Source organism: Pan troglodytes, chromosome 23, assembly GCF_028858775.2.
Source record: "Pan troglodytes isolate AG18354 chromosome 23, NHGRI_mPanTro3-v2.0_pri, whole genome shotgun sequence".
Classification (NCBI taxonomy): domain Eukaryota; kingdom Metazoa; phylum Chordata; class Mammalia; order Primates; family Hominidae; genus Pan; species Pan troglodytes.
Window position 1 is genome coordinate 48,324,272 of NC_086016.1, and position 27,510 is coordinate 48,351,781.

At 53.0% G+C, this 27,510-nt stretch overlaps 1 protein-coding gene across 13 annotated transcripts; it reads left to right on the forward strand.

The window, feature by feature from the left end:
- Window positions 1-4,324: 4,324 nt before the first annotated feature.
- Window positions 4,325-26,271, forward strand: TRMU (tRNA mitochondrial 2-thiouridylase). Of its 13 annotated transcripts, none has more exons than XM_016939407.3 (11): window positions 4,325-4,490; window positions 6,417-6,582; window positions 12,375-12,481; window positions 15,492-15,614; window positions 19,288-19,460; window positions 21,118-21,171; window positions 21,261-21,327; window positions 22,741-22,841; window positions 24,395-24,539; window positions 24,934-25,016; window positions 25,775-26,271. In XM_016939407.3, the coding sequence occupies exons 1-11, from the start codon at window positions 4,409-4,411 to the stop codon at window positions 25,937-25,939; spliced, it is 1,266 nt and encodes a 421-aa protein (XP_016794896.1). In that variant the 5' UTR covers window positions 4,325-4,408; the 3' UTR covers window positions 25,940-26,271. The 13 variants fall into 13 exon arrangements, 12 of the variants coding, with proteins under 12 accessions (XP_016794896.1, XP_063664167.1, XP_016794906.1 ...); XM_016939417.4 differs by having other exon boundaries at window positions 4,335-4,490; window positions 19,347-19,460; XR_001712783.4 differs by having other exon boundaries at window positions 4,340-4,490; window positions 24,914-25,016.
- Window positions 26,272-27,510: the final 1,239 nt, after the last annotated feature.

A 27,510-nucleotide genomic window follows, 5' to 3' on the forward strand; every position in this document is an offset into this window, starting at 1 on the left:
GACAGCAGCGAGCCAGCGGCCGGACTCTGTATTTCGGACCCCACTCCAGTGCTCCCTGGATCATACCAGGATCTGCCTCTGTCCACAAAGATGAGGGAAAATGATGACTGGGCTGTGCTCTCTACTTCCTGTGGTTATTGCGTGATTCTAAAGCTGCCACTCGGAACAGCGAGTCCTCTGGCGTCGAGAGCAGGGAGGGGTAGGGTGGACAGGCGATGCCGTGGAAAGACGTCTCGGTGGAAACTGCCGTGGTGGAAAGGTGGCACGCTTCTTACGGCTGAGTTGCTGCGCCTGCAGACGGAAGCTCCCCACAGGCAGAGCTGCTTGGATGTGTGAGTCATGAAGCCAGAGAAGCCCCACTCCACGAGCAGTGACTCCCCAGGCAAGACTTTCAGCCAGTCCTGCGCTGGCCAGTCGCCGGGCCCGTGGGAATCACGGCGGCTCCACCTCTCCGGGACAGCAGGGAATCCCAGGGCCCGGCAATGACACCGGAGGGTCCTCAGGGAACCTCTGGTCTGGCCCTCATTTCCCAGGGGTAGAAAAGGAAATCTGAAATTGGATTAAACCATGCAGCAAATATTTACCGAGGCTCTGCTATGGGTCAGGCTGTTTTCTGCTGGGTGCAGCGGGGTGCAGCGCTCAGGTACCCCTTCCCTCTTAGGGCTTCCCACTGGGTAGAGGAGGGAGATGTTCAGCTCCCAGCTCATCTGTAACCAAGCTGTGCCTCAGTTGTCTCCATTCAGGCCCTGGGGGTGAGCCCAGCCTTTGGCCTGTGGCCCCAATTCTGCTGCTGGGGCTCCTCCCCACTGTGCCCTTCCCCTCCCCGCTGCGGCCTCGGTGCAGCCAGGCTCTCCTTGGTACCCAGGCCGGACAGAGTGATCTGACTTTAACTCTCTACAGACAGACAGGAAGAGGGCCCAGGAGCAGGAGCTGGACAGAGCAGAGCTGCTCCTGTCCTGAGGCTCCAGGCCCATTCCTTTCTGTCTGGGTTTCTCCACTGGGCTCTTCCTGCCGAAGCCACCCAGTCTGAGCTCCCCCACTCCCTCTCCTGGTACACAGGCCCTTGGTTCACCCCTCAGAGGGCTCCGGGTGGGAAGATGCACAGTTAGTTGGAGACTGAAGGGCTCCGTGGCCCCAGGAGGGCCAGCCCCTTTCTCCATAGGATGGCACCGAACACCTCAGCTGCCGCTGGAGGGCCACCCTCCCAGGTCCAAGACGTCCAACTTCATGTGATTTTTTACATTTCATTAATTTTGTGGAGCAAATGTCTTCCCATTTTACATCTCTGAAATCCACGTCTCTGACATTGCTGTTGGCAGGCGGCACCTGGGATGTCGTCATCCTGGCCATAGCTAGCCCGTAGTGGACCTGGGTGATACACAGGGGCCTCTTGGAGCTACGGAGTAACTAAAATACCATATAGTTAACCAAAAAGTAGCAGAAAATATGTGAGCATGGATCTCAGCCATTTTGTGGGTTGGCTGCAACTGGGACTTAACCTGCCATAACCTTAGATCAGCCTGCCACACCCAAGGAGGGCCTGCCCCCAGACCCAGACTCAAGTTTAGACACAGCCTAAACGTGTACCTCTAAATCTGCACAAACTCAGCTGCCCAGATACTGGATTTCCTGATCTCTTCCAGGAAATGCAAGATGAAATTGCCCTCCTGTTGGGTATTTTCCTGATCCTTTATTCTGAAAAAGTGGTCATCCTTTTCCCCACAGGCCCTGTGACCTCCCTCCTGTCTTGCAGCTCCTCCTGGCACCAGTCCCCAGGGCTCTCCTGTTGGTAGTTCCTGCTTTTCTTCTTGGAAATTCCTCGTGGACCTCGAGATCTTTACCCTAAAATAGTTCTGTTGAATTTCACCCTGGCAATGTAAATTGATAGCTTATCTTCACAGATGCCAGACAATGGACAACTCACCATCAGTCGTCTGCTCACCTGAGACAAATGCATGTCTGATTGCTTCCTCTGCCCTATTGTTTATGTGAAAATGCAGATTCACTGAGCCAGACTAAGGCATCAGTGACTGTTCCTCTACCTGCCTCTCACATGGAGATTTTGTATTCAGTGAAAGGCTGATCAAAGACCCAAAGGAATGCAACAGTTTATCTCTTATCTACCTATGACCTGCAAGCTGTCCACCACCCCCAGTTGTTGCGCCTTTCCAGACAGAACCAGTGTACATCTTACACGTATTAATTGATGTCCTGTGTCTCCCTAATATGTATCAAAGCAAGCTGTGCCTCGACCACCTTGGGCACATATCCTCAGGACATCATCCTGAGGCTGTGTCACTGGCACGTCCTTAACCTTGGCAAAATAAACTTTCTAAATTGAGACCTGTCTCAGGTACTTAGGGTTCATACCACAAGGGAGGGTTCTCATGCATATGTGCCTAATAATAACAACTATCACAAAAGACTGCAAAAACCACAACCTTACACAAAGGCTATCGTAACCTTCCTCAAAAAAAAAAAAAAAAAAAAAACTTCTGTTGCAAGGACATCTGCCCAGCAACTGCTTGTCCAACCCTGGAGTGCTGTCACCCTTGTTATTGATCCTTGTAGCCAAAGAATTATCTCAAAACAATGATGTGATCCTCATTTTCCCTTTAAAAACCTTTGTCTTCCTAGGCCGGGCACTGTGGCTCATGCCTGTAATCCCAGCACTTTGGGAGGCCGAGGTGGGCGGATCACAAGGTCAGGAGATCAAGACCATCCTGGCCAACATGGTGAAATGCCATCTCTACTAAAAATACAAAAATTAGCTGGGTGTGGTGGCATGTGCCTGTAATCCCAGCTACTCCAGAGGCTGAGGCAGGAGAATCGCTTAAACCCGGGAGGCGGAGGTTGCAGTGAGCTAAGATCACGCCACAGCACTCCAGCCTAGTGACCGAGTGAGACTGTCTCAAAAAAATAAATACATGAAATAAAAACCTTTGTCTTCCTTTACTTCCCTGAATACCCACATAGCTTATTGTGGCATGCATATTCCCATTGCAATGCCCTATTCACAAATGAACATCTTTTTCGTTCAGAGTCTCCCTGTGCTTTAGGTAGACCTTGTCTAGATGCTAACTCGTAGAGAAGAACTCAGCTTGAATATCACCCCTGGGGGATGACCTCCGTTCTCTCCTCCTTCCTTTATTCAGCGAGGTTATGAAGCACCTGCCCTGGGCCAGGGGCTTTTCTGGGCATGGAGTAGGAGTGGACAGAACACAAAACCCCTGTCCCACACAGCTCACAGACATTAAGGATTGAGTGCTGAGTATGCTTGGGAGTCAAACTGTAAAAGATTTGAAGATATTTATTCATGTCATAGTCCCAGGAGATCCTGAGAACACGTGCTCAAAGTGGTGGTGCTACAGCTTTTGGTTTCGTACATTTTAGGGAGACATAAGCCATAAATCAATACATGTAAGATGTAACATTGGTTCCGGAAAGGTGGGACAACTCGAAGGTGGGGTGGGGCTTCCAGGTCATAGGTGGATTCAAAGATTTTCTGGGCCGGGGGCAGTGACTCACACCTATAATCCCACCACTTTGGGAGGCTGAGGTGGGCGGATCCCTTGAGGTCAGGAGTGAGAGACCAGCCTGGCAAATATGGTGAAACCCCGTCTCTACTAAAAACACAAAAATTAGCTGAGCTTGGGGGCGGGCGCCTGTAATCGCAGCTACTAGGGAGGCTGAGGCAGGAGAATCGCTTGAATCTTGGAGGTGAAAGTTGCAGTGAGCCGAGATCGCGCCCACTACACTCCAGCCTGCGACAGAGCAAAACTCCATCTCAAAAAAATTAAATTAATTAAAAATTAAATTAAATTAAAATACTGTAAAATACTTCTATATCTTTCAGGGCCTGCCATCTGTCATGTCGGTATCCTATTGCTACGGAGATTCCGCCTAGACAGTCTTAAGTCTGTTTTGACGTTAATGCTGGTCCGAATTCCAAAGGGAGGAGGAGGGTCTAGTGAGGCGGGTCCCACCCGGCCTTTCCCATCAGAGCCTGAACTCGCGGTTCAGGTTCCCTCTAGGACGCCCTTGGCCGAGAGGAGGCCTCCAATGGCTGGCTGGGGGGCTTAGAATTTTATTCTTGGTTTACAGCGCAGAAGAAGAGCAGTGAGGCCGGGGCGCGGGTGGGGAGGGCAAGGTGGCGGCTCAAAAAAAAGCCAGCCCCTCGCGGCCCGACAGAGTCTCGGCGCCCCGCGGGTAGGTGGAGCCTCAGGGGTGAGCACAGGCCGGAGACAAGGGAACACCGCCGCGGGACAACGGAAGGCCGGACAGAACGCGGCTAAGCTGCCGCAGCTTCCGGCCGGGCCACTAGCGCGGACCCTACGGCCGGGGCGGGACTTCCGGCAAGGCGCGGAAGCGGCGGTAGAGGCAGCTGGAGAAGTTGGGCGACTGGCGGATGCAGGCGGTGCGGCACGTCGTGTGCGCCCTGTCCGGCGGCGTGGACAGCGCCGTGGCCGCGCTGCTGCTGAGGCGGAGAGGTGAGGCGGACGAGGCTCCCGCCCGCCCCCGAGCGAATGTGTCCCCGAAAACCTGTCCCCGTCCGTCGTGGCGTTGTGCACGTCTCCTCCCTCCCTGGGCCGCTGGTTGCGCGCGGGTCGGCAGGAGGACACCCCGTCCTCTGACTTTGGTTCGGAGGCTCCTCGCCCTCCACCTGTGTAGTGGGAGGTGTGCGCGACTGCAGCTCCGACTACCTGGGAGCAGTTCCGCGCCCCTCTCCACCCGCGCCCACCCACAGTGAGAAGCCGGCGGGCCGGGGTGGGGTGGGGAGGGAAGGCTTTCTCACGGATCTGCGGCGTCCACATTCACCTGTGAGACCGTGGACACTGGTGAGGGGAGCTGGGATCGCCGGGCCGGGGCCCTGACCTCTGCACACGCGGTGGCCGCCCGGTGGGAGGTCCTTGTCCTCCCCACTGAGCAGACGGACAGCTGCCGCGCGGCGGGTCTGCTTGTTCAGTGTCTCCTGTGTTCTCCGCTCGCTGGAGGACAAAGTTTTCTCCAGGAGCATTTGCATTTCTTCCGGCATCTAGACGGAGCCCCACGGGTGCTTAGGATTCCTCGGGCCCGGCGCTGAAATGAGCACTTGTTTAACTTCACCTGTGTGGCTCCCCGCGGGAGGCCTCATTCACAGAGTCACGTTTGTGGAGCTCTGCTTTGCGCCATCTTTGGTTCCTGACCTTGGGCAAGTGAATTAAGGCGTCCCCTGTAAAATTCGGCTAACACCTGCCTCACGGGGTGACTGGAGGGATTAGATGACTTAGTACATACTGATGAGTACGTGCCCAGCACATACGAGGTACGCAGAAAACAGCAGTGGCTATTAGTTTATATTGTTAATAACCATAGCTATTATGGTAGGTACAGTAAGTGCCAAAGAGAAGGGTAGGCGGACCTAAGCAGAAATAGTTGTGAGGAAGGGAGAGTGGAGGAAAGCATCCTAGAGATGGAGGTGCTCAGCTGAGTCGAAAGAAGAGTAGGATGTCACTAAGAGACTTGGAGGTGGAGGCGGCCCTCCCGGCAGAGTCAGCAGTGCAAGCAGAATCACAGAGGCCTGCAAGTGTAGGCTGGTTCTGGCCAGATGGAGATGGAAGGAGAGGAGCCTGGAGCACGTTTAGCCCTGATTATGGAAGATGCTATACCAGGGGCTTTAGACTGTTAGGTAGACAACATTAGTCTGGTTGATCTGGGATAGGGGTGGTCTTTCGCGTGTGGTGGTGTAGTTTTGACAAAGCTTTGTCATCAAATTTCTGTTGTTTTGGGTACTATATGAAGCCTTCTTCAGCAGTCATTTGCCCTGTCTTTCATTACATTCAGCCTACCTAAAAGAACCAGCTTTCTCATACAGGGTCGGCACCTGTGTAGTTTGCTAAGGTGGTGTAGGGCTAAAGTTGGCCTTTCCAATATTTGGGTGAATATTTTGTTACAATCGAAAAGGTAGAAAATAGGTCATAAACTAGGTGGTACAGCTCTTACAAAATATCGAAAATTTTAATTATCTTTATATCTGATCACTTAGAATCTAAGTCTTAGATGGTAACTAGAAATAACTTTTGAAAAGAGTTTCCTTTTTTGATAACTGAATGGTGCTTTGAAAAATTTTGTTGAGTTTCGACTATTCCTTCATGTATTCCACACACATTGGCTGAGCCCCTCCTGCTAGGTATTGTGCTGATACATAGATGGGGACACAAAGATGAGAAAATACCACCTCGTTAATCTTGGGGACTCAGGCACCAAGATGGAAACCGGATCCCTGAAGCCACATGGCAAAGCAGGGACTGCCCGGCAGGCCAGGCACAGAGACACAGGAGCACAGCGTGTGGGGAACTTCTCAGAGCTCAGAAATCACTGCCGTTTTACCGAAGGTTGATTTATGTATTCTCTTTAATTGACCTTCTCGCCCGCAGGTTACCAGGTGACAGGGGTGTTTATGAAGAACTGGGACTCACTGGATGAACATGGGGTCTGTACTGCTGACAAAGACTGTGAAGATGCTTACAGAGTTTGCCAGATCTTAGACATCCCTTTCCATCAAGTGTCCTACGTAAAGGAGTATTGGAATGATGTGTTCAGGTGAGTGCGGGTCACAGCACAAAGGAAGCTTCCTCACACTGTGGATCCTTGCAGTGGAAGGATCCGGTAACCAGCCAGACAGACGCCTGTGCAGCCCAGCACTCTCCCTCCACGGTGGTGCTGAAGACTGCAAGAGGCCTCAGCCACCCTCGGGGCTCTGTGTTAGAGGCGAGGCCTGGACCCCACAGCACACCCAGCTCTCTCACTCCTGTCATTTTGCCACTTGCCTGAAGTCTCTTTAATGCTTTCTTGGACCTTGAGCTGTTTCTGTTGCCCAGTTAGGATAGGGGAGCTAAGGCTGAGGGCTCCCCTGGAAGGTGAGCACCAATGCCTGTGTGCTATGTGGGTCAACGATTAGGGGATTTCTGAGAAAGAGGTGATACATGGCCTGTGCCTCTGAAAACAAGAAACAAACAAAAACTTTTCTAAAATCCAATATAATCCCAATAATTAAGTGCTGTGTGCTAGGCGAGTGCCACATCTAGGAACATTAAGATGTCTGCACTGTGACCTGGTTCTGTGGGAGTTTGCGGTCTAGTTGGGAGGACATTATCTTCACAAGAGGTGACAGTGATGCGTGGCACGCAGGAAGTACCAGTGATGCTATCAATCACTGAACCCAAAGAAGGGAGAAATTTGCAGTGTGGAGTAATCAAGAAGGCTTCGCCGGAGAGGAGGGGTTGCAAACAAAGTTGTAGAGAAGGCACTCCAAATGGGGTAACGAGAGCAGCGTGAAGGGGAGAAGAAATGCTGATTGTGTATTTCAGGACCGTTGTAAAGTTTGGCTGGACTTTTGTTCCTGCAGTGGAAGGAGTGTAGGGCTCATCCTCTGGTGAGCCCTGACTGTGATGAATGTCGGGCAGTTGTCGAAGGCGTCTGACACAGCAGGCCATGTGCGCGGGACAGGCTGCCCCTGCCTGAGTGGGCTTTAGGGGCAGAAAAGCCTTGGGTTGAGTCCTGACTGTAGCTTATTATATGACCTTGGGCAATTTACTTGACTTTGTTTTTTTAATTGAAAAAAATTCTTTTTTTTCCCTGCCAACAAAGACCCAGAAGAGATACTTGACTTTTCTAAGCCTCAATTTTCTCATCTTTAAAATGAGGATAACACTGATGCCTCACAGGGTTATGAAAGAATTAAGTGAGATTAGGTTCTAGTATGTATGCCTGGTATATTAGTAAGCAGTCAATAAACATAGCTGTTTTTCTTTTCTATTTTTTTTTGAGACAGAGCCTCGCTCTGTTGCCCAGGCTGGAGTGCAGTGGCGCGATCTTGGCTCACTGCAACATCTGCCTCCCAGGTTCAAGCGATTCTCATGCCTCAGCCTCCCAAGTAGCTGGGATTATAGGCATGCACCACCACGCCCAGATAATTTTTGTATTTTTAGTAGAGACAGGGTTTCGCCATGTTGGCCGGGCTAGTCTCAAACTCCTGACCTCAGAAGATCCACTCGTCTCAGCCTCCCAAAGTGCTGGGATTACAGGCGTGAGCCACCACGCCAGCCCGCTATTTTTATTTTCATTATTAAAAAGATGAGTCTGGGGAGCTAAGCTATGAGGACGCAAAGGCATAAAAATGATATAATGGACTCTGGGGTGAGGGATAAAAGACTACACATCGGGTACAATGTCCACTGCTTGGGTGACGAGTAAACCAAAATCTCAGAAGTCACCACTGAAGAACTTATCCATGTGACCAAACACCAGCTGTTGCCCAAAAACCATTGAAATAACAATAAAACGAAATTTAGAGAGATTAAGTAAATTGACTATGGTCACCTAAATAATCAACGGAAGAGCTTGAATATGAACCCTCTGTGACTCTATGCTATAACATATGGGTGTCGTATATATTAACAACATGGACAAAACTGATGGCTGAATTTTCCTGGGGAAAGTTATCTGTAGAATGCATGATAAATGCATTAAAAACTTATCTGTAGAATGCATGATAAATGCATTAAAAACTTCTGCAGTTTTCTCGGGGACGTAAGAAAAAAAAAGAGTGTGGCAGCCAAATACAGGATAAATCTGGGGAAAGACCAAAGGCAGAGAGTCTCAGGAAGTGCTGTTGCTGGAGATTTGGACTTCATGGGGAGGGAGTGTGGGAGTGGAAGGTGAGGGCTGGCTTGTTGGACCCAGAGGACAAGTCCACCGGGCAGTAGATCTGAGGTGCTTGTTAAACACAGACCTGGACCGAGGTCTGGGGGCGGCCCTGGAATCTGCTTTAATAAGCACTTGAGCTGTGCTGGTGGTGGGGGGGTTGTCAGGGTCTTTCTTTGAGAAAAGGTGTGATGCGGCTTAGGGACTGATGTGTGTGGGAGACCAGAGAGGAGAGGGGTCAGCAGTAATTTCAAGATCAAGCCTGGGTGGCTGGGGAAAGCCGGTTTAGGGGATTCCTCATGAGTACTGTAGAGTTTGAGGTGACAACAGGGAATCCAAGTGAGCTTACACTTCACCTGCTAGCACAGCTTTTTCAGAATATACGAGTGGATGCGATTTTTGAAGTTTAGCTCAGTTGAGGCCAGATAGGAAGAGTGACTTGAATACTATGGCAAATTAGGAGCGGAGCTGGGATTAAAACCCAGAATTAGGAGCGGAGCTGGGATTAAACCCCAGAATTAGGAGCGGAGCTGGGATTAAACCCCAGAATTAGGAGCAGAGCTGGGATTAAACCCCAGAATTAGGAGCGGAGCTGGGATTAAACCCCAGAATTAGGAGCGGAGCTGGGATTAAACCCCAGAATTAGGAGCGGAGCTGGGATTAAAACCCAGAATTAGGAGCGGAGCTGGGATTAAACCCCAGAATTAGGAGCGGAGCTCGGATTAAACCCCAGAATTAGGAGCGGAGCTGGGATTAAACCCCAGAATTAGGAGCGGAGCTGGGATTAAAACCCAGAATTAGGAGCGGAGCTGAGATTAAAACCCAGAATTAGGAGCGGAGCTGGGATTAAAACCCAGAATTAGGAGCGGAGCTGGGATTAAAACCCAGCTTTCCAGGCCAGTGCTTGCTGCCGCCTTTTGGCACTGCTTGATAGGGACTGAGAGAAGGAGGCGGCCGGGTAGAGTCTTTTCCCATCTCTGGGGCTGCCCCCGAGGTCGCCCCCGGCTCCAGCCAGCCTGCCCTCTGTCCTTGCCCAGTACCAGCTGCCCGTGGAGGCATTGGTCTTTCCGCTGAAGACTCACTTCTCTAGTAGGGCTCTCTAGCTCAGAGATTTCTTTTGCATTCTTTCATTCAAGACCCCCTGGCCTTCAAGGATCAGAGTCCAGATACGTTTTAGCTGCTGAGTCTTTTAAATCTCTGTCTCCCTCCCGAGGCGCATGAAAGGCTTCTCTTCTTTCCAGTGAGAGAAGAGGCTGGGCTACTCCATTGTTTTTGCTAATGCCAAAACACACGCCTTCCCATCTGCTGTTTTGGAAAGGGTTAACAGTATGTCTTTTCAGAAACTGATTTAAATGTTCAGCCTCTTCAACATTTATTGATGACTGTGATATAGAAAGTTTGTTGGGTCTAGGACACAGACACAGATTGCACCTTAAGTAGTTTATAGTTTAATGTGCTTCCTGGTAACTTTCCAACAATTAAAGCAAAATGGAAAGAGTGTAATAATATCAAGTGTTGTTGCAAATGTGGAAAAACATGAGTTTTTATGAACTTCTAGGGGGAGTGAGAAGTAGGAAAACAGTTTGGTGCCTGCTAAAGTGGAACATATCCAAGGAACCTCTGACCCTGTGCAGATCTGTGATCTGTCTGCATAACACAACCCTCTTGATCAGCATTGGTTTTTTTTTTAACCCTTGTTGATTAATAGAGAGTTTTAGGTTAAATGAAAAAAATCACTTATACCAAAAATACACCCATTTTTAAACTCCCATAATAGGCATCATAACCCTCTTGAAGTGAATCCTCGAAGACTATGAAATTCTTGCCAAGTTTTGCTGGTATCATGGCATCTTTTTCCCATGTTCAGTCAGTCTGTTAGAGCAGAAGTTCACTGAATTAGGATAGCCTGATCCACTTTAAGCACCCAAGAGTTTGCTAGTTCTCAGAAGTGTGTGTTTGTCACCTGAGGATAGTATTTTTGGTATATTTGCCCAGTGACGCAGCATCCCAGGCTGAGATTGCAGAATGGCTCATGGAGCCCTTGTGTAGGGAAGCCTCTGACTGTGTTTCTCCTCTGTTCTCATCACGGCAGTCATCCTCACAGAAGAAGGCTTCTGCGACAAAGGTGTGGGGGGTTTTCCCCATACACCAAGCAGTGGACACCGACTGGGTGTCCTCTGATTCAGTTCCGATACCATCTACTTGGAGATAGTGCTGGATCCCAAAGGTTGGGGGTTCAGTCCCCAAGACGGACTCCCCCCACAACAGCAGTCGAAAGTATGGGCCTCTAGAACTTATGACCAACTGGCTTCCAGTTGGGATTCCCATAACTTCCTCTTTGGGTTCAATTATTAATAATTTGCTGGAGTGGTTCACAGAACTCACAAAAACACTTACATTTACCAGTTTATTATAAAGGATGTTGCAAAGGATACAGATGAAGAGACGGGTTGGGTGAGGTATGGGGAAAGGGTCATGGAGTGTCCACACCCTCCCTGGGGACCACCCTCCAGGAACCTCCACAAGTGTAGCTGTGCAGAAGCTCTCTGAACCCAGTACTCTTGGGTTTTTATGGAGGCTTCATGACATCGCCATTCTTTCCCCCAGGATATACAGTGGGACTGTCTCTGGGGAGGGTCTTAAGACCCACAGTCAGAAAGGTAGACGCTTGTAATCCTAGAACTTTAGGAGGCTGAGGCAGGAGACTTGCTTGAGGCCTGGAGTTCAGTATCAGCATGGGCAACATGGCAAGACCTCATCTCTACAAAAAAAGAAAAGGATGCAGTGGGCCAGGTGCGGTGGCTCACGCCTCTAATTCCAGCATTTTGGGAGGCTGAGGCGGGCAGATCACTTGAGGCCAGGAGTTGGAGACCAGCCTGGCCAACATGGTGAAACCCTGTCTCTACTAAAAATACAAAAATTATCTGGGCATGGTGCTCCGCACCTGTAATCACAGCTACTCGGAAGGCTGAGGTGGGAGAATCGCTTGAACCCGGGAGGCGAAGGTTGCATTGAGCCGAGATCATGCCACTGCACTCCAGCCTGGATGACACAGCAAGACTCCGTCTCAAAAGAAAAAAAGGAAAGCTGCAGTGAAAGGAGGGCAGGAGGTCAGAGGCCCGACCCTGAGGCCTACCGCACCCAGCATGACAGCAAAGGACTAACAGGGGCGAGGTCAGAGGCCCGTCCCTGAGGCCCACCGCACCCAGCATGACAACAAAAAAATAACAGGGACTATGGGAGTTACAAGCCAGGAACTGTGGATGAAAGCCGGTACATAGCATAGCACCACAGCTCTGCAGGGGAAGTCTAAAGGATTTCATTTCCACTGTCACTCAGGCATCTTCTCTTCCTCACCTAAGCCCTGCTGTGTTGGAGGAGTCCCAGAGGCAGGGTTTTAGTGAGACCCTCACGGTCACTCCCCACTCCTGACCCCATGAGCCCTGTGAGCCTACACAGAGACGGTGGCTCCTGAGCCGTAGTGGCAGAGAATAACACCTTGTCAGGTGGCCCATGCAGCAGGTTATAAACAAATGTTCGATGACTGAAGTTCTCCTGTTTTGCAGAAAATTATAGTTTTGGTATGACAAGGAGAAATTCTACATTAAACAAGCAATTTAGTGAACTTTTTTTTTTTTTTTTGAGGAATGTTTCACACTTGGAACTGAAGTCATTTTCTTTTATTCTAGTGATTTTTTGAATGAGTATGAAAAAGGAAGGACTCCCAATCCTGACATAGTTTGCAACAAGCACATCAAATTCAGTTGCTTTTTTCATTATGCTGTGGATAATCTTGGTAAGTAATTTGGGTTTAAAACATATTTTTTTTTTTTTTAAAGACAGGGTCTCGCTCTGTCACCCAGGCTGGATTACAGTGGTGCGATCATGACTCACTGCAGCCTCGACCTCCTGGGCTCGAGAGATTCTCCCACCCCAGCCTCCTGAGTAGCTTGGACCACAGGCGTGCCACCATGGTGGCTAATTTTTTGTGGAGATGGTGTCACAACTGTATTGTCCAGGCTGGTCTCAGATTTCTGGCCTTAAGCAGTCCTCCTGCCTCGGCCTTCCATAGTGCTGAGATTACAAGCATGAGCCCCTGTGCCTAGCCTGTTTCTTCTTGTGGAAGCTCCTGATACTGAATTGCTTGCTTAGACCACCTCTTGATGTCTGTGGCTATGCTTTATGAATTTTAGGTTCTTCTTCCTGTCCCCTGCCATTGGGGTCACCATAATGAGTTTCTGAAGTTCTGGCTCGGGCTTCTTGGTTTGCTCTGTCCCACTGCAGCTCACCCTGTTGTGTGTTGCTGGGAGATACCACTGTAAGCCAGGGGCCCAGTAGTGTCGGCACTTTCAGCAATGATGTAGATTAGGCTTGCAGATTTAATATGTGAGCAACCTAAAGCTGAGTTGATGATAATGATGAAAGTTAGTTTGTGGAGTTAGGAATAAACAAATGCCTACAAAAACAAAAAATCAAAAAGAAAAATCTTAAATTTCAACATTGGGCTAACACCAAAAACAAGAAACTTAATAGAGATAAATGCAAAGTTTGCTAACTAGGTTCAGTAATTCTCCTAGGACAAGATTGGAAAGACCTAGCTTGGTTGCCATTGAATGTGCAGAAAATCTGGCGGATTTAGGTGCCCCCAAGCTGACTGAGCCAGTAGTGTGATGTCTTTTGTCAGAGCCAGCACAGACGGAGCTCACCGTGATGATCATAGAATGTCTAGGAAGGGGTGATGCGTCCCCTGTGGTCCATCCTGGTGAGACCGTATTAGTTATTCAGGAAAAGAGTGATAGACTGATAGAATGTGAATTGATTTTTATTTTCAGGGTATCCGGAAATATGTCCTCCCTGAACTGTTGAAATTACTTTGGGTCGTAGTGGCAGTGGTCAAGTGTGTGAGTTAGGATGACATTCTTTGTGTGACACCAGCGGACAGAGTTAGGACTGGCAGGAGAAAGAGTTCCCTGAGGTGGAGGCGCAGGCAGCTGTTCAGGAAGGGAAGGCTTGCCTTTGGAGAGCACTAAGCTGTCACGAAAGCTTTTTAGGGAGCCCCTAGGTGGCTGGCTGCCAGGCACGCTGTGGAAGGAACTTCTGCAGTGAATGTTTCCACACCTGGAAGAAAGGCATGAACCGTGCAACACAGGATGAGAGGACATGACGCCCAGACTTCTGAACTCACCGTGCTTCTCAGAGGCATCCTGCGCTTTTTCTAGTATAAGTGCTGTTCTTTGAGGACATAGATGTAAAGTGGATTGTTTTCTCTAGGAGACTCAGTCAAGATGAGATCATGTGTTTCTAAAGTGCCTTTTTCAGGTCGTTAACATGCAGCAGCTAATTCTTGCTGTGTCTTCTGTTTACATTGAGCTAGTGTGGTTGGTCCAGGATGGAATCCATTTTGCTGCACCTTTCGTAAAAGTCTCTTGCAATACTAAATATCTGTAATTTTTTCTTTTTTTGAGATGGAGTCTCACTCTGTCTCCCAGGCTGGAGTGCAGTGGTGTGATCTCGGCTCACTGCAACCTCCACCTCCTGAGTTCAAGCAATTCTCCTGCCTCAGCCTCCCAAGTAGCTGGGATTAGGTGCCCACCAACATGTCTAGCTAATTTTTGTACTTTTTTTGTAGAGACGGGGTTTCATCATGTTGGCCAGGCTGGTCTCAAACTCCTGACCTCAAGTGATCCACCCACATCGGCCTCCTAAAAGTGCTGGGATGACAGGCGTGAGCCGCCACGCCTGGCCCAAATATCTGGAATTTTTACACAGTGAAAAGGTTCTGGACTCATATGCTCTTTGGCTCATATGCTCATAGGCTCTTTGGCTTTGTGTAATATGAAAAGAAGAAACAGTGTGCTGGATGATTCTTCACTCTGATGAAAATAATACATATTTATTACGGAAAATTTAAAAGAGGAGAAACGACACCTATAATTTCACTCTCAGAATCAAAGGAATAGACCTGAGATTTTTCTTCAACTGTTTCTGTACAGTAAAAACCGTGGAATCATGGTGTTACATCCTCGCCCTGCTGAATAGTGCCGGGCATTTTCCCGTGTTAGTAAACATTCTCTGTAAGGACCCCCCATTGTTATGGCAGTGCATTGTCATTCACTTCACATTCTCCCAGTGTTGAACATTTTGGTTCTTTTTTTTTTTTTTTTCCTCCTGAGACAGCATCTTGCTCTGTTGCCCAGACTAGAGGGCTGTGGTGCAATCTTGGCTTCCTGCAGCCTCGACCTCCCAGGTTGAAGCAATCCTCCCACCTCAGCCTCCCAAGTGGCTGGGACTACAGGTGTGCCCCACCACGCCTGGCTAATTTTTGTATTTTTTGTAAAGGTGGGATTTCACCATGTTGCCCAGGCTGGTCTTGAACTCCTGAGCACAAGCAATCATCTGCCCGCCTCGGCCTCCCAGAGTGCTAGGATTACAGGCATGAGCCACCGCGCCTGGCCTCCCTTAGTATTATCACAAACCCTGAAAGGAATATTTTGTGTTTAAATCTTTCTGTGCCTTTCAGACTGTTTCCTTAAGCCAGAAATTAACTTTGGAAAGGCTCTTAAAGGTGCAATAACACTTTAAGTAGCAAGGTTGTATCAGCTTAAGAGTTCAAGGCTGCTTGTTTGATGAAATTGGATGTGTGCCTCTGTTCCCTGGGATCTCTATGTTTGGGTGCAGGGTGGATTGTGCAGCCCCTCAGCCTAAGACTTGGGGTCTATACTCTTCTTTTGTGCCTTGGTTTATGCTGATCAAGGCCTGCAAGTATGAGTCTAAAACCTGATCCTTGTGTTCTAAAAACCTCACAGGGGCAGATGCCATTGCCACAGGTCACTATGCAAGAACTTCCCTGGAAGATGAAGAAGTCTTTGAGCAGAAGCACGTTAAGAAGCCCGAAGGGCTTTTCAGAAATCGGTTTGAAGTTAGAAATGGTAAGTTCATGTGCCCAGGTCAGAGCTGAATTCTTGTGAACAGAGTGAAATCTTTGGAGGAATGACAGTGGGTTGTGCCTGAGGATCACTGCCACCCCTCCCTCTGTGCTCCAGAGTAGCTTGTATGGGATTCACATTTGAAAAGGTGCGGTTACCAAGAGGACATTTTCCCGGAGGGCCTGTGATTGGGTAGTAAACAGTGTCCCTGCCGGCCATGGTGAGGGCTGGGGGAAAATGACATCAGATACTGATAATCCAGCTCTCGACACTGTGTGTTGGTGATTTGAATGTTCCAAAAATATCTGGGTAAATATTTGACAGTGATAATTGGGGTGCTGTCAGTCTAGCCAAGGACCTGTACTTAGCAACGAGTTCTCAAGGGCGTGCGGTTCAGGCAGACTTTCAACGTGCTGTGAGCACAGGATCTGCTGTGGATCGCATGGGCTCAGCAGTCAGGCTTTGTAGCCGTATTTACACGTTAGTTTATGCATGTTAGGGAGCCAAGTTTCACCTTTCTAGAAAAAAGTCAATGGCAGACAGTGAGCTGGGAAGCTGCTAGCTTGTCCTGGTGTACATTCGTGTGTAGAAAAGAGGAATTCCCTGTATTGTTGAGTGAAAAACCAAGTGGGGCTCAGAGCCGTGTTTCCGCATGGAGCGTCCGTCCATCAGTGGGGACCCCTGAAGGGCAGCGTTGCTCTTCTGTCCGGAAGTTCAGATGTTGGAGGGAGCCTTGTCCCGCCATCTGGGGAATAGGGGTCTCTGGGGCTGGGGCAGGGCTTTACATACACACATTTCTTTTTTAATTATTATTTTTATTTTTATTTTTTTGAGAGAGGATCTCACTCTGTCAACCGGGCTGGAGTACAGTGGCCCGATCTTGGCTCACTGCAGCCTCCACCTCCTGGGCTCAAGTGATCCTCCCACCTCAGCCCCACCAAGTAGCTGGGACCACAGGTGTGCGCCACTATGCTCGGCTTTTTCATTTTTTCGTAGAGATGAGGTCTCGTTAATGTTGTCCGTGCTGGTCTTGAACTCCTGGGCTCAAGCGATCCTCCCACCTCGGCCTCTCAAAGTGTTGGGATTACAGGTGTGAGCCACCAAGCCCGGCCTCACACGTTTCACATCACTCCTCTTAGCAGTCCATGAGGTGTGTGCTCTCATCCCGTTTCACAGATGAGGAAACCGAGGCCCGGATGAAGCCATCTGACCTGGGTCCCTCGGGTGGCAGAGCTGGATTTCAGCGCACTTCCGCTCACTCCCCAGCCCCTGCTGCTTCTGCTGGGTCAGGCCCCAGCTGAGTTCTTTCCTCAGCGTTGCTGAGCCCATCCTGAAGGCTGCAGTGATGGGGCGGGGCTGTGCTTGGTCAAGGAAGCCCTGAGTGTGCCAACAGTCGTCTGCCGCCCTCTGTTCCCTCCTCGCCTTCCTTCCTTATGCCAGAGGGTGATCAGGTAACTGTACTGACTTGAGCCCAGAGAAGAGCAGCCCACTCCCGTAAGACAGCCCCCCATTTCAGGAAGACATGGGTTCGAATGCAGAGTCCTGCCACTTGGGAACTCCAGGGTGGAATTCACCAAGTAATTGTGCATTTACGGGGCCTGAGGAGATGGAGGGTTAATTTCCATGTTGAATAGATGCGCCTGCTTACCTCCTAGAACACTGTGTGCCCTGCAGAGCCATCGACCTTTATTATAGGCCACGTGCCCTCGGAAACTTGGGACAGTACTGATGGATGCGTTCTGTTGAGTGCGTTTGGCATGTGGGAGTTGTGATGGTGCACGGTGTCTTGGCCTTTACTGGGTTTTGTAGGCACACTAAGGTTTCCATTTCATTCTTCTTCAGTTGCCCTGGCCCAGCCTGGGTCTCTGGGGAGAGCACCTGCAGGGGCAGTGGACGGCCTGGGCTCAGGGTCGGTCAGCACCTGAGACCGGCGCTCCTAGGCCTGGCCTGTGACTGGGCTGATTTTCCCCCACACAGCGTGCTACCACCGGCCTGGCAGAGTCAGCACGGGGGCCGGCGTGTCAGTGAGGCTCCAGCACAGGCAGCCTCCTCCAAATGTTGTTCATTCCTTTCTGTGCTTTTTCCTCTATAGCAATTCAGTTAGGGTCGCCAGCTTGCTTTTTTGAAAATCATAGATTTTTAGTTTGTTTTAAAATGACTCAGAACTAGGAGAAAATGCAAATGGCTCCTAGTTTTCTGAGGCTTTTACACACATGCAGTGTTTGACTGCAGTTAGTTTGGGATTGAAAGTGGACTCTGAGGCCAGGTGCGGTGGCTCATGCCTGTAATCACAGCACTTTGGGAAGCCAAGGCAGGCGGATCATGAGGTCAGGAGTTCCAGACCAGTCTGGCCAACATGGTGAAACCCCATCTCTACTACAAATACAAAAAAAAATTAGCCGAGTATGGTGGCACGTGCCTGTAGCCCCAGGTACTCTGGAGGCTGAGACAAGGAGAATCACTTGAACCCAGGAGGCGGAGCTTGCCGTGAGCCGAGATGTGCCACTGCACTCCAGCCTGGGCGACAGAGCGAGACTCCATCTCAAAAAAAAAAGTGGACTCTGGAAAGTGCTCTGCTTCCGTGGCGACTGGTCAGCTGAACTTGGTCTCACTTGTCACTCAGTTCTGCTGTTTGTACCTGCCAAGTAAGGGAGGGGGACTCGGGAGGCTGGGCAGCCTCCAGCCCCGCCGCCTCCACCTGCATCACTTTGGGCGAGTCATATGTGATGAACTGGGCCGGCTCCAGTCTCCCCTCTGTAACGTGGGGAGAATTCTCCCTCTCACGGCTAACGTGGGAATCGGCAGATGGAAAACACTAGCTACACAGAGTGTGTACTGTACACGTGGCTCTGCCAAGCCAGGAAGGGTACGTGTGCTGTCTGACCGTCATGGCATGTGGCATGCTCTGAGTGTAACTCGAAAGGAGAAGTTTATGAGAAAGATTGAAAGAAGCCAGAAAACTGACGTTCGTCTTAGTTTTTTGCCATTGATCATTGGACTCGAGAGTGGAGAACTGTACGGTTCTAAGCCAGGTTTACTCACACCTCTGCTCCGTTGCCTTAAAGCCAGAAATGGTTCTTTACAATCACATAGGGAATGTCGGAGGAACTGCAGGGGCACCTAACAGATGTCAGCTGAGACTCAACAAAAAAAACATTTTTACCAAGAAAGCTAATGCCTTCACAGGTAGGGCGCTGCTGGAGGCGTGTGCTGGCCGCCGGGCAGTGAACCTGGAAAGTGTAGAGTCCTTGAAACCACTGTGGCACGAACACATCCTGTGGTTGTTGGAAGAAGGCACAGCTGACACTACATCAGTGGAATTTTCTGCCAGCAACTAGCTTACTCCATTTTCCAAGATTTGGCTGAATTTATTTTTTTTTTTTCTTATCACTTGAGAACATTTTTTCATGTGATGTTTCATCTTTGAAAATATTATAATCTGAAGTATGAGCTGGAATAATTTCTTTGTCATATAAAATCCTTGTTTTTTTTTGGAGGTGCGAATTTTTCTTACATTAACCCGTGGTGGTCTTTTCCCTCGTAGTTGCTATTGAGTGTTGATGTCTGCCTCTGACAGGCTAGGGGTAGTCTGTCTAAGTGAACAGAAGGACATTGTTGAAAGTGAAGTATCATTATTTTTATTCCTGCATCGTCTTTTGTTCTTTATTCTTGGCAGCGGTAAAACTCCTCCAGGCAGCCGACAGCTTTAAAGACCAGACCTTCTTTCTCAGCCAGGTTTCCCAGGATGCCCTGAGGAGAACCATCTTCCCTCTGGGGGGATTAACGAAAGAGTTTGTAAAGAAAATCGCTGCTGAGAATAGACTTCATCATGTGCTTCAGAAGAAAGAGGTACGAGTGAGCAGTTTCCTTTCATTAGTGCCTGTTTCCCTTTCCCGACTGCACGGCGTGGAGCAGCTGGACCTGTGGGTCCCGCACCACTTCCCCTTCTCCAGCACCTAACATCAAAGGCGGGCCTTGGAGCAATAGATGGAGGAGTTTGCTCAGGCGCACGGTACAGGGCTCTGCTGACATCGGGAGCAGCCTATACGAGACTCCTTGCTTTTTTCCTCTCCTCTGCCCCTATGTGGTAGGCAGCTTTCCCCGCAGCCTTGGCAGCTGGTGGGGTGCTCTTGGGATGGCCTGCCTGCCAGGTGAGTGCCAGGCAGTGTGATGCAGCCCCGAGACCCCTGGAGGGGCAGGTGCTGTGCCGCCGTCTGCACACTCATGTGCCCTGTCACCCGCTTGCCCGGCACAGACTCGTTCGGTGCCATCTGTTCCGGCCGCTGTGCTGCTGGGCCGCGAGGAAGTGGTGACGCGCACACAGTTGCATCTTTGCCTCCATGGAGCCCGCCCGCGAGTGGGGACAGAGGCAGGAGGCCAATCAGTGTAAACCTAGAAAATGTCTACGGAGGGAGGTGTAGGACCCTGGGTGGGAAGCACCAGTGGGGTCTGAGAGTAGGGAATGGAGATGCCAAAAACGGCCTCAAAAGAAGTCACATGGAACCTGAGACCTGGAGGAGGAGAGGATCCGGTGTCCCAGAGAGGGCTGGGAAAGTCCAGGTGAGGGAACAGCAGTGCAAAGGCCTTGAGGCGAGGAGAAGCCAGGGAGCCGCTGTGGGGGTGCCTGCCTGTGGCCCCAGCTCCTCAGGAGGATCGAGCGCGCCCAGGAGTTTGAGGACAGCCTGGGCAACACAGCGAAACTCGTCTCAAAAAGAGAGAACCCGGAGTGTTGGCGGAACTAGGATGAAGCCCGTGGGAGGGCCTTGGGGATGGAGGGCGAGGGCGCTGTGGGATGAGCCTCACCTCTTCAGGGGCCAGTGCGGTGGGAGCTGTTGTTCCTTCGTGTCTCTTCCTGGTAATGGAAACGGCCATAGCTTTCATCAGAGCCATCTTCCCTGAAGGGCACGCCCACCTCCCGTCCTCCTCTCCTCTTGTCTTCCGTTTCCAGCGTCGCTCTGTGGTGGGAGCCGCAGGGATGGAAGGGCAGTCTTGAGAGACACAAACCAGAGTAAACGATGCAGCCCCTGATGGGGCCACGGTGGAGAGCGCACGCCGCCCAGGCTCCCCAGCTAGGGCAGATGTGCTTGAGGAAGGCGCCTCTCTCCTCTGACTCCCCTGGAGCCCTCCCCTAAGGCCTTAGCTTCAGGCCTGGCTTTCCTGCTACCTGCCCCTTCTCTGGTCCCTGTCTCTCCCCCACTCCTCACAGGACAGTGGCCTGAAGGACCTGACCGGGTTCTGCTTTCTTCCCCGGGGCAGCTGGTGTGAGGGTCTGCCGCGCAGGGTCAGACCCCGCGGGCCGAGACAATGAGGCGTTCTCTAAGGCTCTGGCATCGTGTGCGCCAGCTGTGACTGGCGGCCGAGGGTGCCGGTGGGCAGCCGGGCCCCTACCCTGGAAGCAAAGTGTGGGGCGAGGCCGGAAGGCCCCAGGGCCTGCTCAGGATGTCTGGGTACAGTGTGGGCCACCGCCACTTCTGCTCCTCTCACGGCTGCCGTCTTCTCATTTCAGAGCATGGGCATGTGTTTCATCGGGAAGAGGAATTTTGAACATTTCCTTCTTCAGGTGCGTGCTGCTCTTTGACACAAAGAGATGGGGCTGTGTGTCTGCCCTGGGCCTAGGTCTCCGTCGGTAATGACATGTTTGTTTTCCAGTATTTGCAGCCTCGACCTGGTCACTTTATTTCCATAGAAGACAATAAGGTTCTGGGAACACATAAAGGTGAGGTGCAGACTCTGCCACTTGTCATCTGAAATGCCTAGAGCTGTGGCGTTTCAGCTCTGGGAGACTAGACCAGAGTTCCCGTCGTCCCTTCCACTTGGCTGGCGAATTGTAGAAGGCTCTGTGGGGCGGCCGGGGGCGGGCACGGCCTAGGGTGGAACAGTTGCCTTGATGGTGGCTGGGTGCACTTCCAGATGTGGCCTCAGCTGAGATGCTGGAGTTCATGAAAAGCGCGCCTCTGACTCGGAAGGACTGTACTCTGTGAGTTACGTATCAAGTCCCTGTAAAAAGAATGATTTCCTTTCTGTGTAAGGAAAATGTTAAACTACACAAAACTCCACTCTGATTCAGGAAGTAAGGTGGACGTCCCGGCATGGTTTGAATGATTAAGGACCACATGCAGCGATGGGATCAGGCGTCCGCGCTGGCCAGGGTGCTGCTCGCTCATGTGCAGACCCTTACTGCGGTGAGGCGTGCGTGAGCCTGTGATGTGCCTGGTGTCAGGGGACAGGCTCCGAGTTAGTCACACTGTGCAGTCCTGCCATGGGGACAGAGTGCAGCCATTGTTGGGTTAGTACAGTGGCGGGGATGTGCCTGCCGGCGTGATGATCAGGCAGGTCTTGACACAGCACAGACCTGAGCTGTGGGACTGGCCAGGAGAGCCAGGCTGCAGCTCGGGTGTAGGGCGTCTCGCAGTGAATTGCACTTGGAGATCTTCCACCTCTTGTGGAGGGGAGAGGGCGGGCGGAGCCGGGGCTAGGCATTCCTGAGACAGGTGGCGGTGACAGCCTTGCTTGGGACAGAACTGCCAGACAGGATTGCCCATGTATCTGCCAGCCCTGGCCCCAGCAGGAGCCAGTTGGATGACTCATGGCTTCCACCTGCAGTTCACTTCACTGAAGAAGGCTGCCGACCCAGGCCACGTGGTAAATCCCATGAGGTTTTCTCTGCCTGTGTGCCCCACTGCAGGGGAGGGAGGCAGTGAGTTTGCCATCTGCCGTGTGACATTGTGAGGGTGCGCAGAGCAGCTGGGGGTAGCCCGGATGCAGTTACTGCATTAGATGGACACTGTGAAGACGCGCAGCTGTCATGGGCTCAGCAACAAGGGCCCCTGGCGTCACACAGGGCACCCAGCCGCATCCTGGGCCTAGGGTCAGGGGCTCCTACAGCTGGAACCTGCACCTTCTGGGGCACAAGGTGCCTTCTTTGTGGCCACCGCATCCCATGTCCAGCCCAGGCCTGGACAATGATGAGATGTGCTCAGGTGCTTGGAGAATCGTATCTTCCTAGTGAGTTACACCATTGCTGGGCCTGCTCTGGGCTGCCCTCCCAGCATCTGCCTTCGTGATCAGAGGCGTGACATGTGGGCTGTAACTTGTTGCCCAGCCTCATGGAGAAACTGTCTTTCTGTAGGTTGGTTCCTGTATACCTTGGGCCAGAGAGCAAACATAGGTGGCCTGAGAGAGCCCTGGTATGTGGTGGAGAAGGACAGCGTCAAGGGTAACGTGTTTGTGGTGAGTGGGCCGGCCTCTGAGACAGCACTGGGGCTGGTTCTGGCAGGGCCAGCAGTGCTTCCAGACCAGGGCTTGAGAAGGCCTCCAGCAGCCGTGGCTTCCTGGAGGCTGTGACTAACTCTGTTCCTGTCCTTGGTCCCCTGCCTTTCCTGGGACTGGCCATGGTGGCAGGAGAGTTTTAAGGTATTCATTAGGCTGAGTTGTATGCTAGTCTCTTAATCATCATTGAACCCCGATACACAGATACAGTTTCTCCAATTTTATGAAAGAGGACAGCGATGCCCAGAGCTTGGGTGGCTCATCCGGTGGAGAGGGCATGGCCTGTAGGATCCAGTGAGTTGTTGTCAGGCAGGTGCAGATGGCCAAGCCAGGATCAAACCAAGCCTTCCACCACAGTGGGGACCTTACCACTGTGACCCTGGCCTCAAAGCAGGGCCGCTCAGCGGCGGCAAGCTCACCCCACCTTCAGGGGCCTTGCCAGTGTCTAGAGGCATTTTTGGTTGTCACAGCTTGGGTGGAAAAGCAAGGACACGGGTGCTGCTGCATCTGTGGGTCAGGCCGGGGACGCTGCTGGCCGTGTTCAGCACAGCCTCTTCCCTGAATGACCCAGCCTCCACCTTGGCGCACGGAGCTGAGAAGGCCCACTCTCAGCGCCCTGGCTGCTGGCTCATGTTCTGGCACGAATGCTGGGGCGCCTTCTCTTAGACGGAGGCGGGGGCCAGCAGGCGCCACCCGCCGATTCCAGGACATCTCCTAACTAGGAAGACCTGTGGGGTGAAAAGCCTGGCTGCGAATGAATTAAATGATCTAGATTTCAGTTTGCTGTGAGAAGACCAGAAGGGTTAACCAACGGCCTCCTGTCCCTGGACGGGTCTTGGTGCCCGCTTAGAACCCAAAGCCCTTAACTTCATGCTCCTCGTCCTGCTTCAGGGGCGGGGCTTGGCACAATCCCAGGAGGTGCCAGGTCTCAATGGCCCGAGGCCATGGGTGGGTGACAGGGAGCAGGGGCCTCAGAACCAACCTAGGGTGTCTGGGGCCCCTCAGACCAGGGCCAGTCCTGGGGCACCTGCGGTAAGCCAGCAGCTACCAGTCCCTCCTTTCTCCTCAGCCATTTGGTGTGTGGAGGAATTCCTGGGGTGGCCTTGAGAGAACAGCCCGTGGTGTGGCTGGCCCGTGTCCCTGCGAATAGAAAAACCAGTCCTCGAGGGGAGCCGTGCTGCTGCCCCACAGGTGGTTGCAGGTGGAGGGCCTGAGTCAGACTTGAACCCGCAGCATTCACTGTCATGGGCTCGGATCTCACCCCTGCCTCTTGCCCACTCTGACATGGTACTTCCTTCCTGGGCCTTAGTCTCCTCATCTGTAAAATGGGGATTCAAAGGCCCGGCGGGTGATGGGGTGATGAGATGAATTTGTGTGTGTAGAACACTTCGAGCCGTGCCAGCACCGTTACCTGTGTGTGTGATGGTAGGACAGTTGTTCCCAGGGACCACACTGAGGCCGGCCTTGCGGCGAGGTGCCCCTCGGCGTCCCCACCTTCGCATTCCATTCTGCAGGCCCCCCGGACAGACCACCCAGCCCTGTACAGGGACCTGCTGAGGACCAGCCGCGTGCACTGGATTGCGGAGGAGCCTCCCGCAGCACTGGTCCGGGACAAGATGATGGAGTGCCACTTCCGATTCCGCCACCAGATGGCACTAGGTGACTGACGGGAGGGCTCCTGAGGACGGGCCCCTTGAAGCTGAGCTTCCTGAGGCCAGATTTGGGCCAGGGATGGGAGACCCTGGGGTAGGAAAGTCCCGTTGTGGAGATTATTTGGAGATTACCTAAAATATTTAGAACTCCCGTGTCCTGTGCCTGCCCTGAGCGAGGCCTGGGGGTGCTGGGAGCAGATGCAGGCAGGCCCCGGCGTGTTGGGCTGAAGCAAGCGTGTACACTACCCCGCAGTGTCCTGCTGCGCCCAGGCTGGTGCCCTGCCCTTCCCCTCTAAGCAGGGGTTCTTGACCCCGTGGGCTGGTACTCCTTTCTCCCTGGGGGCCTGAGGTTGACCAGGAAAGGCCTGTGCCCCCTCCAAGGGCCCCTCTCTTCTACCCAGTGCCCTGTGTGCTGACCCTCAATCAAGATGGCACCGTGTGGGTGACAGCTGTGCAGGCTGTGCGTGCCCTTGCCACAGGACAGGTGCGTGGGGTGTGGGGGTGAGCCCGGGGAGGACTGTACTGCTCTGCACCCTGCCAGGGCACCCGGGTTACAGAGGAAGGGGCTGAGGCCCAGGAGTAGGGTGTGCTCGGGTCACACAGCTGGTGAGGGCAGAGTGCCACCAGCCCTGCCCTAGGGGCTCCTCCCACAGTGACAACTGTGAGGATTTCCACTCTGGTGTCACCAACCAGCCAGTTCCTGCTCGGGCCCTGAGAGGCTCAGCTGCTGCCCGGGCCCCAGAAGCGAGGACAGAAAATGGAAGGGGCATGAGGACGGTGCTCAAAGAGGCAGAGGGTCGGGGCCCCTGTGGGCCGAGTGTGCAGGAGCTCCGAGGGTGGGTAGGCCTGAGGGCTCTCCAGGGGCAGGTGGTGGGAGGGAACCTGGGGTGAGGGGAGCAGAAGCATCCTCAGGCTGCCACCATGCTCCTTCCTGTCACAGCTCCACGTTCCCAAGGGCTGCAGAGACCTGCCAGTCCCTGGAGTCCCAGGAGAGGCCCCTGTGACTGTCCCACTCAGGGAGAGGTACCCTGAAGACCCTCCCTAGTGAAGCCACTGGGTGCCCCAGGCCTCGCCTCTCCTCTCCTGTTCAGCAGCAGCAGCAGCAAAACCCTGCTCCCCTGGGAGCTCAGCGCCTGGCGCTCCGAGCACAGGCCAGGCCCCATAGGGGAGCACTCTGCCCCTGCCTGCCCTCGGCTGGCTCCCTGTGGCACCCCTGATGCCAGGGTCTCTTCCCCTCTACAGTTCGCTGTGTTCTACAAGGGGGACGAGTGCCTGGGCAGCGGGAAGATCCTGCGGCTGGGGCCGTCTGCCTACACACTACAGAAGGGCCAGCGCAGAGCTGGGATGGCCACTGAAAGCCCCAGTGACAGCCCAGAAGATGGTCCAGGCCTGAGTCCCTTGCTCTGACAGAGATGGAGCTGCTAGAAGGAACCTGGAGAGCAGGACCCAGGGCTGGGCCTCTGGTGAGCAGTCCAGGTGCCCAAGGGCCAGCTTGCTGCTGCCCAAAGCAGAGGAAGCCGGGCTGGCCGAGGGTCCGAAAAGCCTGCAGGGGCCCGGCGAGCCCCAGGAAGAGCCTCACCTCCAGGCTGGGGCTCTGGCTGCTGGAGCATCTGCTGGCTGGTGGGGTGGCCCAAGTTCCCCTTCACCGCCCCCAGGGAGGGTTTCCCACCTCAGAGTACACCGAGGGGACCTGCAGAGGGGGCTGTCGGGACAGCGTGGAATAAACATTATTTCAAGGACACAGAGTCTGATCGCTGCCTCCACTGGGGCCCAGGGGGCTCCACATCACTGACCCCCTGGCGTGGAAAGGCAGGTGGACTGCAGACGCAGCCATGGCAACCTGCGTACCTCTCCCTGAGGTCCCAGCTGCTCCATCCTCTGCCCCCGTATCCCTGCTGCTCCACCCTGAGGGCTGGGGTCCCTGGTCCTGGACTACAGAGTAGGTGCCTGGGACGCTGACCTGTGTCCTTGGCTCCCTTCCGCTTGCTGGGCTGGAGTCTTAGCGTGTTGTTGGTGCCTCGAGACAGGTTCCTGCGGGGACCAGAGGTGCATTCCCCTTCTCTGGGTGAGAAGGTTCCAGAGGCAGCCAGGTGGTGCGCAGAGGGCCTTGCCCAGATGCCCTGAGTTCTTGCTGGTGCGTCAGGGTGGGGGCTGCCATGGGGCCCACTGTCCATCCTGATCCCTCCTCCCATCTCCCCACTGGGTGTCCCCTGACCTGGGGCACCCTTCCTTCTAGCCTAGGCCCCCACGCAGCAGGGAGTGTCCTGAGGGTGAGGAGTGGGCCAGAACCCCGCAGGCCAGGTGAAGAAACGGGGCTTAAGGTGGAGCTGTGGCCCTTGCTGGGCTGGGGCGGGGAGGTGGGGGGTGTGGGGTCAGTGCTGCCCTGGCCAGGGGCAAGCCCCAGCTCTACCAGGCAGGCAGAGTGCTGGCCAGTGGGACCAGACAGGCCCCTGGGGATCCTCGGCCCAGCTGGGCATGGAGGCCGAGCTAAAGCGCTGCGTTTGTTCTGCCAGCTCAGCCCAGCACGGAGCCTCCCTGGGCTCGGGGGTTCCCTGATTTATGGCTGTGGTCGGGCCTCCAGCCTGGGAACTGAGGGTGGGAGAGCCCTTGAGGTGCCTACTGCTCTGCCCTAGGTGAACCCTCCCACGTCACAGAAACATGAGTAGGTGGGAGGTGGGGCAGCCAGGCAGAAGGTGGTATGGGCACCAGGCCAGCAGTGGTAAGGCTGCCCCCGCTCCAACCTCCAGCGGGCTCCACCGTCCTGCCAGCCTCAGGGCCTGTGCATCGGCCAGTGGAGGAAGCGGGGACACAAACCTGCCTCTGCCCCCTTGAGCCCCCAGGCTCCATGGTGACAGCTTCCTGACTGGCAGGGCTCCCCTCTCTAGCAGGCACAATGGCCTGCCCTGCCCCCCACACGGCCACTGGCCAACTCTGGAGGACTTTGATGCGATGTCTCAGAGATTCAGCAGAAACTGTTG

Bases quoted from the DNA above. Each gene is read 5' to 3' on its own strand.
- TRMU (XM_016939407.3), top strand. From the start codon at position 4,409: ATGCAGGCGGTGCGGCACGTCGTGTGCGCCCTGTCCGGCGGCGTGGAC. The intron at 21,172-21,260 runs GTGCGTGCTGCT...TTTGTTTTCCAG, and splicing joins TTGAACATTTCCTTCTTCAG to TATTTGCAGCCTCGACCTGG. The intron at 21,328-22,740 runs GTGAGGTGCAGA...GTCTTTCTGTAG, and splicing joins GGTTCTGGGAACACATAAAG to GTTGGTTCCTGTATACCTTG.